Source organism: Notolepis coatsorum (assembly GCF_963971535.1).
Source record: "Notolepis coatsorum genome assembly, contig: SUPER_7_unloc_5, whole genome shotgun sequence".
Taxonomy (NCBI): Eukaryota; Metazoa; Chordata; class Actinopteri; order Aulopiformes; family Paralepididae; genus Notolepis; species Notolepis coatsorum.
The window spans coordinates 558947-576687 of record NW_028174876.1 but is presented as its reverse complement, the minus strand read 5'-3'; the positions used below and the strand labels follow the sequence as shown (position 1 = coordinate 576687).

The following is a 17741-nucleotide window of genomic DNA, read 5'->3' as shown; positions in this document are numbered from 1 at the left end:
CTAGTCCCTTGGCTACCTCAGTAGATAGTATGTTAAGCACTAGTCCCTTGGCTACCTCAGTAGATAGTATGTTAAGCCCACTAGTACCTTGGCTACCTCAGTAGATAGTATGTTAAGCACTAGTCCCTTGGCTACCTCAGTAGATAGTATGTTAAGCCCACTAGTCCCTTGGCTACCTCAGTAGATAGTATGTTAAGCCCACTAGTACCTTGGCTACCTCAGTAGATAGTATGTTAAGCCCACTAGTACCTTGGCTACCTCAGTAGATAGTATGTTAAGCCCACTAGTCCCTTGGCTACCTCAGTAGATAGTATGTTAAGCCCACTAGTACCTTGGCTACCTCAGTAGATAGTATGTTAAGCCCACTAGTCCCTTGGCTACCTCAGTAGATAGTATGTTAAGCCCACTAGTACCTTGGCTACCTCAGTAGATAGTATGTTAAGCACTAGTCCCTTGGCTACCTCAGTAGATAGTATGTTAAGCACTAGTACCTTGGCTACCTCAGTAGATAGTATGTTAAGCCCACTAGTACCTTGGCTACCTCAGTAGATAGTATGTTAAGCCCACTAGTACCTTGGCTACCTCAGTAGATAGTATGTTAAGCCCACTAGTACCTTGGCTACCTCAGTAGATAGTATGTTAAGCCCACTAGTACCTTGGCTACCTCAGTAGATAGTATGTTAAGCCCACTAGTACCTTGGCTACCTCAGTAGATAGTATGTTAAGCCCTAGTCCCTTGGCTACCTCAGTAGATAGTATGTTAAGCACTAGTACCTTGGCTACCTCAGTAGATAGTATGTTAAGCCCACTAGTACCTTGGCTACCTCAGTAGATAGTATGTTAAGCCCACTAGTACCTTGGCTACCTCAGTAGATAGTATGTTAAGCCCACTAGTACCTTGGCTACCTCAGTAGATAGTATGTTAAGCCCACTAGTACCTTGGCTACCTCAGTAGATAGTATGTTAAGCCCACTAGTCCCTTGGCTACCTCAGTAGATAGTATGTTAAGCACTAGTACCTTGGCTACCTCAGTAGATAGTATGTTAAGCCCACTAGTCCCTTGGCTACCTCAGTAGATAGTATGTTAAGCCCACTAGTCCCTTGGCTACCTCAGTAGATAGTATGTTAAGCCCACTAGTACCTTGGCTACCTGAGTAGATAGTATGTTAAGCCCACTAGTACCTTGGCTACCTCAGTAGATAGTATGTTAAGCCCACTAGTACCTTGGCTACCTCAGTAGATAGTATGTTAAGCCCTAGTACCTTGGCTACCTCAGTAGATAGTATGTTAAGCCCACTAGTATCTTGGCTACCTCAGTAGATAGTATGTTAAGCCCACTAGTACCTTGGCTACCTCAGTAGATAGTATGTTAAGCCCACTAGTACCTTGGCTACCTCAGTAGATAGTATGTTAAGCCCACTAGTACCTTGGCTACCTCAGTAGATAGTATGTTAAGCCCACTAATACCTTGGCTACCTCAGTAGATAGTATGTTAAGCACTAGTATCTTGGCTACCTCAGTATAGTATGTTAAGCACTAGTCCCTTGGCTACCTCAGTAGATAGTATGTTAAGCCCACTAGTACCTTGGCTACCTCAGTAGATAGTATGTTAAGCCCACTAGTACCTTGGCTACCTCAGTAGATAGTATGTTAAGCACTAGTCCCTTGGCTACCTCAGTAGATAGTATGTTAAGCCCACTAGTACCTTGGCTACCTCAGTAGATAGTATGTTAAGCCCACTAGTATCTTGGCTACCTCAGTAGATAGTATGTTAAGCCTTAGTATCTTGGCTACCTCAGTAGATAGTATGTTAAGCCCACTAGTCCCTTGGCTACCTCAGTAGATAGTATGTTAAGCCCACTAGTCCCTTGGCTACCTCAGTAGATAGTATGTTAAGCACTAGTCCCTTGGCTACCTCAGTAGATAGTATGTTAAGCCCACTAGTACCTTGGCTACCTCAGTAGATAGTATGTTAAGCACTAGTACCTTGGCTACCTCAGTAGATAGTATGTTAATCCCACTAGTACCTTGGCTACCTCAGTAGATAGTATGTTAAGCACTAGTCCCTTGGCTACCTCAGTAGATAGTATGTTAAGCCCACTAGTCCCTTGGCTACCTCAGTAGATAGTATGTTAAGCCCACTAGTCCCTTGGCTACCTCAGTAGATAGTATGTTAAGCCCACTAGTCCCTTGGCTACCTCAGTAGATAGTATGTTAAGCCTTAGTATCTTGGCTACCTCAGTAGATAGTATGTTAAGCCCACTAGTCCCTTGGCTACCTCAGTAGATAGTATGTTAAGCCTTAGTATCTTGGCTACCTCAGTAGATAGTATGTTAAGCCCACTAGTCCCTTGGCTACCTCAGTAGATAGTATGTTAAGCCTTAGTATCTTGGCTACCTCAGTAGATAGTATGTTAAGCCCACTAGTCCCTTGGCTACCTCAGTAGATAGTATGTTAAGCCTTAGTATCTTGGCTACCTCAGTAGATAGTATGTTAAGCCCACTAGTCCCTTGGCTACCTCAGTAGATAGTATGTTAAGCCCACTAGTACCTTGGCTACCTCAGTAGATAGTATGTTAAGCCCACTAGTCCCTTGGCTACCTCAGTAGATAGTATGTTAAGCCCACTAGTACCTTGGCTACCTCAGTAGATAGTATGTTAAGCACTAGTCCCTTGGCTACCTCAGTAGATAGTATGTTAAGCCCACTAGTATCTTGGCTACCTCAGTAGATAGTATGTTAAGCCCACTAGTCCCTTGGCTACCTCAGTAGATAGTATGTTAAGCCCACTAGTATCTTGGCTACCTCAGTAGATAGTATGTTAAGCCCACTAGTAACTTGGCTACCTCAGTAGATAGTATGTTAAGCCCACTAGTCCCTTGGCTACCTCAGTAGATAGTATGTTAAGCCCACTAGTACCTTGGCTACCTCAGTAGATAGTATGTTAAGCCCACTAGTATCTTGGCTACCTCAGTAGATAGTATGTTAAGCACTAGTACCTTGGCTACCTCAGTAGATAGTATGTTAAGCCCACTAGTACCTTGGCTACCTCAGTAGATAGTATGTTAAGCCCACTAGTATCTTGGCTACCTCAGTAGATAGTATGTTAAGCCCACTAGTCCCTTGGCTACCTCAGTAGATAGTATGTTAAGCCCACTAGTACCTTGGCTACCTCAGTAGATAGTATGTTAAGCCCACTAGTACCTTGGCTACCTCAGTAGATAGTATGTTAAGCCCACTAGTCCCTTGGCTACCTCAGTAGATAGTATGTTAAGCCCACTAGTCCCTTGGCTACCTCAGTAGATAGTATGTTAAGCCCACTAGTACCTTGGCTACCTCAGTAGATAGTATGTTAAGCCCTAGTACCTTGGCTACCTCAGTAGATAGTATGTTAAGCCCACTAGTCCCTTGGCTACCTCAGTAGATAGTATGTTAAGCACTAGTACCTTGGCTACCTCAGTAGATAGTATGTTAAGCCCACTAGTACCTTGGCTACCTCAGTAGATAGTATGTTAAGCCCACTAGTACCTTGGCTACCTCAGTAGATAGTATGTTAAGCCCTAGTACCTTGGCTACCTCAGTAGATAGTATGTTAAGCCCACTAGTACCTTGGCTACCTCAGTAGATAGTATGTTAAGCCCACTAGTACCTTGGCTACCTCAGTAGATAGTATGTTAAGCCCACTAGTCCCTTGGCTACCTCAGTAGATAGTATGTTAAGCCCACTAGTACCTTGGCTACCTCAGTAGATAGTATGTTAAGCCCACTAGTCCCTTGGCTACCTCAGTAGATAGTATGTTAAGCCCACTAGTACCTTGGCTACCTCAGTAGATAGTATGTTAAGCACTAGTCCCTTGGCTACCTCAGTAGATAGTATGTTAAGCCCTAGTATCTTGGCTACCTCAGTAGATAGTATGTTAAGCCCACTAGTACCTTGGCTGCCTCAGTAGATAGTATGTTAAGCACTAGTCCCTTGGCTACCTCAGTAGATAGTATGTTAAGCCCACTAGTACCTTGGCTACCTCAGTAGATAGTATGTTAAGCACTAGTCCCTTGGCTACCTCAGTAGATAGTATGTTAAGCACTAGTCCCTTGGCTACCTCAGTAGATAGTATGTTAAGCCCTAGTACCATGGCTACCTCAGTAGATAGTATGTTAAGCACTAGTACCTTGGCTACCTCAGTAGATAGTATGTTAAGCACTAGTACCTTGGCTACCTCAGTAGATATTATGTTAAGCCCACTAGTCCCTTGGCTACCTCAGTAGATAGTATGTTAAGCCCACTAGTATCTTGGCTACCTCAGTAGATAGTATGTTAAGCCCACTAGTATCTTGGCTACCTCAGTAGATAGTATGTTAAGCACTAGTCCCTTGGCTACCTCAGTAGATAGTATGTTAAGCCCACTAGTACCTTGGCTACCTCAGTAGATAGTATGTTAAGCCCACTAGTACCTTGGCTACCTCAGTAGATAGTATGTTAAGCCCACTAGTACCTTGGCTACCTCAGTAGATAGTATGTTAAGCCCACTAGTATCTTGGCTACCTCAGTAGATAGTATGTTAAGCCCACTAGTACCTTGGCTACCTCAGTAGATAGTATGTTAAGCCCACTAGTCCCTTGGCTACCTCAGTAGATAGTATGTTAAGCCCACTAGTATCTTGGCTACCTCAGTAGATAGTATGTTAAGCCCACTAGTATCTTGGCTACCTCAGTAGATAGTATGTTAAGCCCACTAGTACCTTGGCTACCTCAGTAGATAGTATGTTAAGCCCTAGTACCTTGGCTACCTCAGTAGATAGTATGTTAAGCACTAGTACCTTGGCTACCTCAGTAGATAGTATGTTAAGCCCACTAGTATCTTGGCTACCTCAGTAGATAGTATGTTAAGCCCACTAGTATCTTGGCTACCTCAGTAGATAGTATGTTAAGCCCACTAGTATCTTGGCTACCTCAGTAGATAGTATGTTAAGCCCACTAGTCCCTTGGCTACCTCAGTAGATAGTATGTTAAGCCCACTAGTACCTTGGCTACCTCAATAGATAGTATGTTAAGCCCACTAGTACCTTGGCTACCTCAGTAGATAGTATGTTAAGCACTAGTATCTTGGCTACCTCAGTAGATAGTATGTTAAGCCCACTAGTCCCTTGGCTACCTCAGTAGATAGTATGTTAAGCCCTAGTACCTTGGCTACCTCAGTAGATAGTATGTTAAGCCCACTAGTACCTTGGCTACCTCAGTAGATAGTATGTTAAGCCCACTAGTACCTTGGCTACCTCAGTAGATAGTATGTTAAGCCCACTAGTATCTTGGCTACCTCAGTAGATAGTATGTTAAGCCCACTAGTACCTTGGCTACCTCAGTAGATAGTATGTTAAGCCCACTAGTATCTTGGCTACCTCAGTAGATAGTATGTTAAGCACTAGTCCCTTGGCTACCTCAGTAGATAGTATGTTAAGCCCACTAGTCCCTTGGCTACCTCAGTAGATAGTATGTTAAGCACTAGTCCCTTGGCTACCTCAGTAGATAGTATGTTAAGCACTAGTCCCTTGGCTACCTCAGTAGATAGTATGTTAAGCCCACTAGTATCTTGGCTACCTCAGTAGATAGTATGTTAAGCACTAGTACCTTGGCTACCTCAGTAGATAGTATGTTAAGCACTAGTCCCTTGGCTACCTCAGTAGATAGTATGTTAAGCACTAGTCCCTTGGCTACCTCAGTAGATAGTATGTTAAGCCCACTAGTACCTTGGCTACCTCAGTAGATAGTATGTTAAGCCCACTAGTATCTTGGCTACCTCAGTAGATAGTATGTTAAGCACTAGTACCTTGGCTACCTCAGTAGATAGTATGTTAAGCACTAGTCCCTTGGCTACCTCAGTAGATAGTATGTTAAGCACTAGTCCCTTGGCTACCTCAGTAGATAGTATGTTAAGCCCTAGTCCCTTGGCTACCTCAGTAGATAGTATGTTAAGCACTAGTACCTTGGCTACCTCAGTAGATAGTATGTTAAGCACTAGTACCTTGGCTACCTCAGTAGATAGTATGTTAAGCCCACTAGTACCTTGGCTACCTCAGTAGATAGTATGTTAAGCCCACTAGTACCTTGGCTACCTCAGTAGATATTATGTTAAGCCCTAGTCCCTTGGCTACCTCAGTAGATAGTATGTTAAGCCCACTAGTACCTTGGCTACCTCAGTAGATAGTATGTTAAGCCCACTAGTCCCTTGGCTACCTCAGTAGATAGTATGTTAAGCCCACTAGTATCTTGGCTACCTCAGTAGATAGTATGTTAAGCCCACTAGTACCTTGGCTACCTCAGTAGATATTATGTTAAGCACTAGTCCCTTGGCTACCTCAGTAGATAGTATGTTAAGCACTAGTATCTTGGCTACCTCAGTAGATAGTATGTTAAGCCCACTAGTCCCTTGGCTACCTCAGTAGATAGTATGTTAAGCCCACTCGTCCCTTGGCTACCTCAGTAGATAGTATGTTAAGCCCACTAGTCCCTTGGCTACCTCAGTAGATAGTATGTTAAGCCCACTAGTACCTTGGCTACCTCAGTAGATAGTATGTTAAGCCCTAGTACCTTGGCTACCTCAGTAGATAGTATGTTAAGCCCTAGTACCTTGGCTACCTCAGTAGATAGTATGTTAAGCCCACTAGTACCTTGGCTACCTCAGTAGATAGTATGTTAAGCCCACTAGTCCCTTGGCTACCTCAGTAGATAGTATGATAAGCCCACTAGTACCTTGGCTACCTCAGTAGATAGTATGTTAAGCACTAGTACCTTGGCTACCTCAGTAGATAGTATGTTAAGCCCACTAGTACCTTGGCTACCTCAGTAGATAGTATGTTAAGCCCACTAGTACCTTGGCTACCTCAGTAGATAGTATGTTAAGCACTAGTCCCTTGGCTACCTCAGTAGATAGTATGTTAAGCCCACTAGTACCTTGGCTACCTCAGTAGATAGTATGTTAAGCCCACTAGTACCTTGGCTACCTCAGTAGATAGTATGTTAAGCCCACTAGTACCTTGGCTACCTCAGTAGATAGTATGTTAAGCCCACTAGTACCTTGGCTACCTCAGTAGATAGTATGTTAAGCCCACTAGTCCCTTGGCTACCTCAGTAGATAGTATGTTAAGCCCACTAGTACCTTGGCTACCTCAGTAGATAGTATGTTAAGCCCACTAGTCCCTTGGCTACCTCAGTAGATAGTATGTTAAGCCCACTAGTCCCTTGGCTACCTCAGTAGATAGTATGTTAAGCCCACTAGTATCACGGCTACCTCAGTAGATAGTATGTTAAGCCCACTAGTCCCTTGGCTACCTCAGTAGATAGTATGTTAAGCCCTAGTACCTTGGCTACCTCAGTAGATAGTATGTTAAGCCCACTAGTACCTTGGCTACCTCAGTAGATAGTATGTTAAGCCCACTAGTCCCTTGGCTACCTCAGTAGATAGTATGTTAAGCCACTAGTACCTTGGCTACCTCAGTAGATAGTATGTTAAGCCCACTAGTCCCTTGGCTACCTCAGTAGATAGTATGTTAAGCCCACTAGTCCCTTGGCTACCTCAGTAGATAGTATGTTAAGCACTAGTCCCTTGGCTACCTCAGTAGATAGTATGTTAAGCCCACTAGTATCTTGGCTACCTCAGTAGATAGTATGTTAAGCACTAGTCCCTTGGCTACCTCAGTAGATAGTATGTTAAGCCCACTAGTATCTTGGCTACCTCAGTAGATAGTATGTTAAGCCCACTAGTATCTTGGCTACCTCAGTAGATAGTATGTTAAGCACTAGTACCTTGGCTACCTCAGTAGATAGTATGTTAAGCCCACTAGTATCTTGGCTACCTCAGTAGATAGTATGTTAAGCACTAGTACCTTGGCTACCTCAGTAGATAGTATGTTAAGCCCACTAGTACCTTGGCCACCTCAGTAGATAGTATGTTAATCCCACTAGTCCCTTGGCTACCTCAGTAGATAGTATGTTAAGCCCACTAGTATCTTGGCTACCTCAGTAGATAGTATGTTAAGCCCACTAGTACCTTGGCTACCTCAGTAGATAGTATGTTAAGCCCACTAGTATCTTGGCTACCTCAGTAGATAGTATGTTAAGCCCACTAGTCCCTTGGCTACCTCAGTAGATAGTATGTTAAGCCCACTAGTCCCTTGGCTACCTCAGTAGATAGTATGTTAAGCCCACTAGTCCCTTGGCTACCTCAGTAGATAGTGTGTTAAGCCCACTAGTATCTTGGCTACCTCAGTAGATAGTATGTTAAGCCCACTAGTCCCTTGGCTACCTCAGTAGATAGTATGTTAAGCCCACTAGTCCCTTGGCTACCTCAGTAGATAGTATGTTAAGCCCACTAGTATCTTGGCTACCTCAGTAGATAGTATGTTAAGCCCTAGTACCTTGGCTACCTCAGTAGATAGTATGTTAAGCACTAGTATCTTGGCTACCTCAGTAGATAGTATGTTAAGCACTAGTCCCTTGGCTACCTCAGTAGATAGTATGTTAAGCCCACTAGTCCCTTGGCTACCTCAGTAGATAGTATGTTAAGCCCACTAGTACCTTGGCTACCTCAGTAGATAGTATGTTAAGCACTAGTCCCTTGGCTACCTCAGTAGATAGTATGTTAAGCACTAGTCCCTTGGCTACCTCAGTAGATAGTATGTTAAGCACTAGTACCTTGGCTACCTCAGTAGATAGTATGTTAAGCACTAGTCCCTTGGCTACCTCAGTAGATAGTATGTTAAGCACTAGTATCTTGGCTACCTCAGTAGATAGTATGTTAAGCCCACTAGTATCTTGGCTACCTCAGTAGATAGTATGTTAAGCCCACTAGTACCTTGGCTACCTCAGTAGATAGTATGTTAAGCCCACTAGTCCCTTGGCTACCTCAGTAGATAGTATGTTAAGCCCACTAGTACCTTGGCTACCTCAGTAGATAGTATGTTAAGCCCACTAGTCCCTTGGCTACCTCAGTAGATAGTATGTTAAGCCCACTAGTCCCTTGGCTACCTCAGTAGATAGTATGTTAAGCCCACTAGTCCCTTGGCTACCTCAGTAGATAGTATGTTAAGCCCACTAGTACCTTGGCTACCTCAGTAGATAGTATGTTAAGCCCACTAGTCCCTTGGCTACCTCAGTAAATAGTATGTTAAGCCCACTAGTCCCTTGGCTACCTCAGTAAATAGTATGTTAAGCCCACTAGTACCTTGGCTACCTCAGTAGATAGTATGTTAAGCCCACTAGTACCTTGGCTACCTCAGTAGATAGTATGTTAAGCCCACTAGTACCTTGGCTACCTCAGTAGATAGTATGTTAAGCCCACTAGTATCTTGGCTACCTCAGTAGATAGTATGTTAATCCCACTAGTCCCTTGGCTACCTCAGTAGATAGTATGTTAATCCTTAGTATCTTGGCTACCTCAGTAGATAGTATGTTAAGCCCACTAGTCCCTTGGCTACCTCAGTAGATAGTATGTTAAGCCCACTAGTACCTTGGCTACCTCAGTATAGTATGTTAAGCACTAGTCCCTTGGCTACCTCAGTAGATAGTATGTTAAGCCCACTAGTACCTTGGCTACCTCAGTAGATAGTATGTTAAGCACTAGTACCTTGGCTACCTCAGTAGATAGTATGTTAAGCCCACTAGTACCTTGGCTACCTCAGTAGATAGTATGTTAAGCCCACTAGTCCCTTGGCTACCTCAGTAGATAGTATGTTAAGCCCACTAGTATCTTGGCTACCTCAGTAGATAGTATGTTAAGCCCACTAGTACCTTGGCTACCTCAGTAGATATTATGTTAAGCACTAGTCCCTTGGCTACCTCAGTAGATAGTATGTTAAGCCCACTAGTCCCTTGGCTACCTCAGTAGATAGTATGTTAAGCACTAGTACCTTGGCTACCTCAGTAGATTGTATGTTAAGCACTAGTATCTTGGCTACCTCAGTAGATAGTATGTTAAGCACTAGTATCTTGGCTACCTCAGTAGATAGTATGTTAAGCACTAGTATCTTGGCTACCTCAGTAGATAGTATGTTAAGCACTAGTCCCTTGGCTACCTCAGTAGATAGTATGTTAAGCACTAGTATCTTGGCTACCTCAGTAGATAGTATGTTAAGCACTAGTCCCTTGGCTACCTCAGTAGATAGTATGTTAAGCACTAGTATCTTGGCTACCTCAGTAGATAGTATGTTAAGCACTAGTATCTTGGCTACCTCAGTAGATAGTATGTTAAGCACTAGTATCTTGGCTACCTCAGTAGATAGTATGTTAAGCACTAGTACCTTGGCTACCTCAGTAGATAGTATGTTAAGCACTAGTACCTTGGCTACCTCAGTATAGTATGTTAAGCACTAGTATCTTGGCTACCTCAGTAGATAGTATGTTAAGCACTAGTCCCTTGGCTACCTCAGTAGATAGTATGTTAAGCACTAGTATCACGGCTACCTCAGTGGATAGTATGTTAAGCCCTAGTATCTTGGCTACCTCAGTAGATAGTATGTTAAGCCCACTAGTACCTTGGCTACCTCAGTAGATAGTATGTTAATCCTTAGTATCTTGGCTACCTCAGTAGATAGTATGTTAAGCCCACTAGTATCTTGGCTACCTCAGTAGATAGTATGTTAATCCTTAGTATCTTGGCTACCTCAGTAGATAGTATGTTAAGCCCACTAGTCCCTTGGCTACCTCAGTAGATAGTATGTTAATCCTTAGTATCTTGACTACCTCAGTAGATAGTATGTTAATCCTTAGTATCTTGACTACCACAGTAGATAGTATGTTAATCCTTAGTATCACAGCTATCTACACTGGGACTTTAGATGGCCTGTGGAAATAGGACCCTCGTTAATTACAGACTATTATTACACAGACTATGTTCGTTTTTAACTATAGAAGATACATATTGTGTCACAATTGAGTAAATTGACTGTCCCCTCTGGTGCAGTAATATACTGTAATAATAATAATAATGACCACAAATTCACAGATGTAGTTTTTTTTTGAAAAGGACAATTTTAATCATTTACAGTGCAAGCTTTGGACATCAGTCAAAATGTTTACAAAATTGTGACACAATAGAATTGGCTAGTCTGGGTGTTAACATCAATAAGATACAATTCACATCACTGTCACAGGTTACTAAAACACACACACAAAAGTATTCTCATAGGTATAAATGGTTAAATATGCCCCTTAAAAGAATAACGCTGGTGTAATTAACACGTTTTTTTCTTATATCAAAATGATCTATTAACAGTCTAAACCATAACTTCAGCTACTGCCCTCTCTCTGGGCCCTCCTCTTAAATACAGGACGTCATTGGATCGCATTGTTTTATATATATATATTTTATATATATATATTATATATATGAATATATATATATTCAGAGCAGATCAGGAGACGTAGCCTTGAGCACAAATGAAACAATCCAACAAGAAAGTCCCCCAATTATGTGCAATGATTCTGACGTGGACCAGGATGTTGTTCCAGGAACATATTGATCGTGTTGTTGTTCAAAACGATGGATTACACTGATCAAGGCAACGTCTCTGTGAGCTGGCATGACATTTACATTTTTACATTTAGTTATTTAGCGGACGCTTTTATCCAAAGCGACGTACAAGTTCTGTAAGGTGTTATTGGTCCAAGTTCTGTAAGGTGTTATTGGTGTTATTGATCCAAGGACTTCCTGTATAGGCAATAAGAAAATAATTTAAATACACCAGTTGTATTAAAGGTAGAATCTGTAATGCCTCTCCTTATATACTCCTTAAATCACGTGATCGGATCAATAGTGTTGGCCACATCTCATAAGTTATAATAGAAATTCATAGTGACCTTACCTTAGCTATGATATAATATATATAGCTGTATAGTAACTATATGTTTCTCCAGAGTCTGTCGACTCCAACACCTCAGACCAAAACAGAAGATGTAAACAAAGTGCAGCACTGAGCGGGTGGCCATGCGACAGCGTTACAGATTCTCCCTTTAACAGAAATAAATTACATTTCAGTTATAATCCTCGCTGGAAGCACATGATTAAAATACAGGACAAGTGTTTAATAAAAAAAAAAAAAAAAAAAAAAAGGCCTTTCAATATTCTTAATCTTAAATTCTCCCTTAATGTAAAACCTCCCTTAGTCGACGTGTCTCCAGTCTGTCAGGGGCTGGCTAGTGGTGGTGGTCGGTGTTAGATTAAACCTACCAGTCTGTCAGGGGCTGGCCAGTGGTGGTGGTCGGTGTTAGATTAAACCTACCAGTCTGTCAGGGGCTGGCCAGTGGTGGTCGGTGTTAGATTAAACCTACCAGTCTGTCAGGGGCTGGCCAGTAGTGGTCGGTGTTAGATTAAACCTACCAGTCTGTCAGGGGCTGGCCAGTGGTGGTCGGTGTTAGATTAAACCTACCAGTCTGTCAGGGGCTGGCCAGTGGTGGTCGGTGTTAGATTAAACCTACCAGTCTGTCAGGGGCTGGCTAGTGGTGGTCGGTGTTAGATTAAACCTACCAGTCTGTCAGGGGCTGGCTAGTGGTGGTCGGTGTTAGATTAAACCTACCAGTCTGTCAGGGGCTGGCCAGTGGTGGTGGTCGGTGTTAGATTAAACCTACCAGTCTGTCAGGGGCTGGCCAGTGGTGGTCGGGTGTTAGATTAAACCTACCAGTCTGTCAGGGGCTGGCTAGTGGTGGTCGGTGTTAGATTAAACCTACCAGTCTGTCAGGGGCTGGCTAGTGGTGGTCGGTGTTAGATTAAACCTACCAGTCTGTCAGGGGCTGGCTAGTGGTGGTCGGTGTTAGATTAAACCTACCAGTCTGTCAGGGGCTGGCCAGTGGTGGTCGGGTGTTAGATTAAACCTACCAGTCTGTCAGGGGCTGGCCACTAGTGGTGGTCGGTGTTAGATTAAACCTACCAGCACTGGGATTAAAACAAACATAACTGGGATTAAAACAAACATAACTGGGATTAAAACCAACCGAACTGGGATTAAAACCAACATAACTGGGATTAAAACCAACCGAACTGGGATTAAAACCAACATAACTGGGATTAAAACCAAGAGCACTGGGATTAAAACCAACAGTGTTGATATTAAAACCAAACAAACTGGGATTAAAACCACCAGCACTGGGATTAAACCACCAGCACTGGGATTAAAACCACCAGCACTGGGATTAAACCACCAGCACTGGGATTAAACCAGACAGCACTGGGATTAAACCAGACAGTGGTGTTGACCTGAGCCAACTCAAAGACAGAATCCTGGAGTATCCTGAACAATATCCCAATATTAAAAGACAGAATACGATAATTGATTCCTTAATAATCTCCACATTATTAAAAAGATAAGGCCGGCGTTATATCATTATTTTCTAGCAAGTATTCAATGATAAATCAGTGTAAATGCATCATTTGGACCGTGTGGACACCGTGCTACTTTCTCCCTGGAACTCTAGACTCTAGTGAAGCTTCAGACTCTAGTGAAGCTTCAGATGGACTCTAGTGAAGCGTCAGACGGAACGCAGAACCACATCTAGAGACGGCGTGATGACGGCGCATCAAGGCGATAGAAAGACGCAGCTTCACTTTCGAGTTTGGAGACGTTTAAACTCGAGCGAGCGAATCGCTTAACGATGAATATGAAATATACTGTTGTGTGAATGCTCTGGTGGTGGTGACATATAGATATTGAACGAGTTACATTTATATAAATTATCTTTGTAAACGTCAACAATGCTACCGTTGAGATAAAGGCACTGGCACGTCTATCGGACTGAGGCGTGAAGCAGGACGTGTCTTCAGGTCTGAACGTACTCTTCTGTTTACTACCGAGCCTCCATAGAGTTCCACTACCTGCCTGTCTGTTCTGTTTACTGCTGAGGATCCATAGAGTTCCACTACCTGCCTGTCTGTTCAGTTTACTACTGAGCCTCCATAGAGTTCCACTACCTGCCTGTCTGTTCAGTTTACTACTGAGCCTCCATAGAGTTCCACTACCTGCCTGTCTGTTCTGTTTACTACTGAGCCTCCATAGAGTTCCACTACCTGCCTGTCTGTTCAGTTTACTACTGAGCCTCCATAGAGTTCCACTACCTGCCTGTCTGTTCTGTTTACTACTGAGCCTCCATAGAGTTCCACTACCTGCCTGTCTGTTCTGTTTACTACCGAGCCGCCATAGAGTTCCACTACCTGTCTGTTCTGTTTACTACTGAGCCTCCATAGAGTTCCACTACCTGCCTGTCTGTTCTGTTTACTACTGAGCCTCCATAGAGTTCCACTACCTGTCTGTTCTGTTTACTACTGAGCCTCCATAGAGTTCCACTACCTGTCTGTTCTGTTTACTACTGAGCCTCCATAGAGTTCCACTACCTGCCTGTCTGTTCTGTTTACTACTGAGCCTCCATAGAGTTCCACTACCTGCCTGTTCCGTTTACTACTGAGCCTCCATAGAGTTCCACTACCTGTCTGTTCTGTTTACTACTGAGCCTCCATAGAGTTCCACTACCTGCCTGTCTGTTCTGTTTACTACTGAGCCTCCATAGAGTTCCACTACCTGCCTGTCTGTTCTGTTTACTACTGAGCCTCCATAGAGTTCCACTACCTGCCTGTCTGTTCTGTTTACTACTGAGCCTCCATAGAGTTCCACTACCTGCCTGTCTGTTCTGTTTACTACTGAGCCTCCATAGAGTTCCACTACCTGCCTGTTCTGTTTACTACTGAGCCTCCATAGAGTTCCACTAACTGCCTGTTCTGTTTACTGCTGAGCCTCCATAGAGTTCCACTACCTGTCTGTTCTGTTTACTACTGAGCCTCCATAGAGTTCCACTACCTGCCTGTCTGTTTACTACTGAGCCTCCATAGAGTTCCACTACCTGCCTGTCTGTTTACTGCTGAGCCTCCATAGAGTTCCACTACCTGCCTGTCTGTTCTGTTTACTACTGAGCCTCCATAGAGTTCCACTACCTGCCTGTTATGTTTACTACTGAGCCTCCATAGAGTTCCACTACCTGCCTGTTCTGTTTACTACTGAGCCTCCATAGAGTTCCACTACCTGCCTGTCTGTTCTGTTTACTACTGAGCCTCCATAGAGTTCCACTACCTGACGGTCTGTTCTGTTTACTACTGAGCCTCCATAGAGTTCCACTACCTGCCTGTCTGTTCAGTTTACTACTGAGCCTCCATAGAGTTCCACTACCTGCCTGTCTGTTCAGTTTACTACTGAGCCTCCATAGAGTTCCACTACCTGACGGTCCGGGTCCGGCCTTTGAAAACATAAAGGTGGGTGAGGTCGTATTTGTGTCTTCAGCTAAATGACGAGAGGAAAACACTGGGTTACTATGGAGACGTTACTATGGAGACGTTACTATGGAGACGTTACTATGGAGACGTTACTATGGAGACGTTACTATGGAGACGCTCTGTGACTTGTTTTAACAGTTTGTTGCTACGTTGGCGGCAAAGATGTTTTTAAATGACGCCGGCCTTATCCTTAAAAGGAACACGCCAACTTTTGGGAAAATTTATTATTATTTGCCATCTTCCCCAGAGTCAGACTAGAAGATAGAACACTTTTACATTTGTTTTGATTAAGGGCACCTATCTTCTTGTCTACATTTAGAGCTCAGGTTTGGGGGTAGTGATCTATGAGTTGGGGGTGATCTATGAGTTGGGGGTGATCTATGAGTTGGGGGTGATCTATGATTTGGGGGTGATCTATGAGTTGTGGGTGGTGATCTATGGGTTGTGGGCGGTGCCCTGTGGTCTGTGGGCGGTGCCCTGTGGTCTGGGGGTGGTGCTCGGTCTGGGGGTGGTGTCGTTTCTGGTGCTTCTTCAGGTTGCTGGGGTCGCCGAAGCGCTCGGGGCAGAGGGGGCAGGCGTAGGGCCGCTCGCCCGTGTGCACGTTGCGGTGGATCTTCAGGTTCCAGAACTGGGAGAACTTCTTGCCGCAGACGATGCAGCCGTAGGGCCGCTCCCCGGTGTGCGTGCGCAGGTGGGAGTCCAGGTTGGCCTGCGAGCCGAAGCCCTTCCCACAGAACCGGCACACGCACACGCGCTTCCTGCCGCCGGGCTGCCCCCCACGCCCCCCCTGACCCGGGGCCGGTCCCGTGTGGCCCTGCGCCTCCACGGGCTCCTCCGACAGGTCGATCACGGGGGCCATGTCGAAGCCCCTCCCGGAGCCGCCGGGCTCCGCCCCCCTGATGAGCGTGCCCGCCGGGTACGAGAGCGGCACGCAGTGGGAGGAGGCGCCCAGGATGCTGCTGCTGCTGTTGTTGTCATGGCAATACATATCCCCCCCCACGCTGTCCCACAGCGATGACTGGCCATAGCTGACCTCTGAGAAGCCCCGCCCACATCCCTGCTGCACATCCCCGAGCTGATTGGTCGACGTCTGGATGGTCTCCTCCAGTGGCAGCGCTGCTCTGAAGTCGTCTGTGCTGGACTCCACCAATCCTGAGGGGGCAGGGGGGGGGGGGGGGGGGGGGGGTCAGCTTAGACTCTGTTTCTGTCGGTCCGTCCTGGAGACTGACAGACTGGTGGACATAGTGGTTATATGAGGTTTAAACACAAATGTCCTATCAGTCTATTAATTAGGGAAGGGTATCGTTATCGATACTAATACTCTTATCGATACTCTTATCGGTTATTTTTTTTATTATTTTGCGCACAAAAAAAGAATTAAGAACTAGGGATGTCCGATATTATCGGCTGATATCGGCATTAAAATGTGATATCGGAAAATATCTGTATCGGTTTTCAATTTTTTATTTATTTTTTTACATTTCTATAACCTTTATTTACCCAGGCAAGCAAGTAAGAACAAATTCTGATTTTATTTATTGTCAAAAGTATGCATAATGTTGTGTTAATTCCACGACAAGAGATATGTAATGTTAATTACCTGAAATTATTCAGTTTTTGGGGGGGGGGGGGGAACCCTGCATATATCGTATCGGTTGATATCGGTTGACATCGGTATCGGAAATTAAGAGTTGGACAATATCGGTATATCAGTATCGGTAAAAAAGCCAATATCGAGCATCCCTAGTGAGAACATAATCGACATTGCTTTATTATTCTTTTATATAACTATATTAGATGTTACTGCACGTGGCTACTTTTTGATCAATTAATACAAGCAGTCAGATAAATTAACTATTTTGGGACTTTCTATTTTATTTAGAAAGTACTGGAATCAGAATGTCCCACCCACCCAATACCAGCTGTTAAAAACGGTTCAATACTCCATGTTATTAGTAGAGACTGTGACACTCGGTCACCCTCTCCTCTGTCATCCTTCCTCCAGCTGCTAGGGTGGAGGGAGGAGGGGTGGTGGAGGGAGGAGGGGTGGGCTGGGACCGGTGGTGGTGGAGGGAGGAGGGGTGGGCTGGGACCGGTGGTGGTGGAGGGAGGGGTGGGCTGGGACCGGTGGTGGAGGGAGGAGTGGGCTGGGACCGGTGGTGGTGGAGGGAGGAGGAGGGGTGGGCTGGGACCGGTGGTGGAGGGAGGAGGGGTGGGCTGGGACCGGTGGTGGTGGAGAGGGGAGGGGTGGGCTGGGACCGGTGGTGGTGGGAGGAGGGGTGGGCTGGGACCGGTGGTGGAGGGAGGAGGGGTGGGCTGGGACCGGTGGTGGAGGGAGGAGGGGTGGGCTGGGACCGGTGGTGGAGGGAGGAGGGGTGGGCTGGGACCGGTGGTGTAGAGGGAGGAGGGGTGGGCTGGGACCGGTGGTGGTGGAGGAGGG

At 44.8% G+C, this 17741-nt stretch overlaps 1 protein-coding gene across 1 annotated transcript in view; it reads right to left on the bottom strand.

Annotated features, from left to right (window-relative positions):
* LOC311232766 (uncharacterized protein) overlaps positions 1-17741 on the bottom strand; it is a gene marked incomplete at its 3' end in the record, with an annotated part of 104421 nt that overhangs the window by 15045 nt on the left and 71635 nt on the right. Inside the window, exon 6 of the mRNA XM_084338346.1 lies at positions 16335-16453. Coding sequence (XP_084194472.1) covers positions 16335-16453 — 119 coding nt within the window. The remainder of the gene's footprint in view (positions 1-16334; positions 16454-17741) is intronic.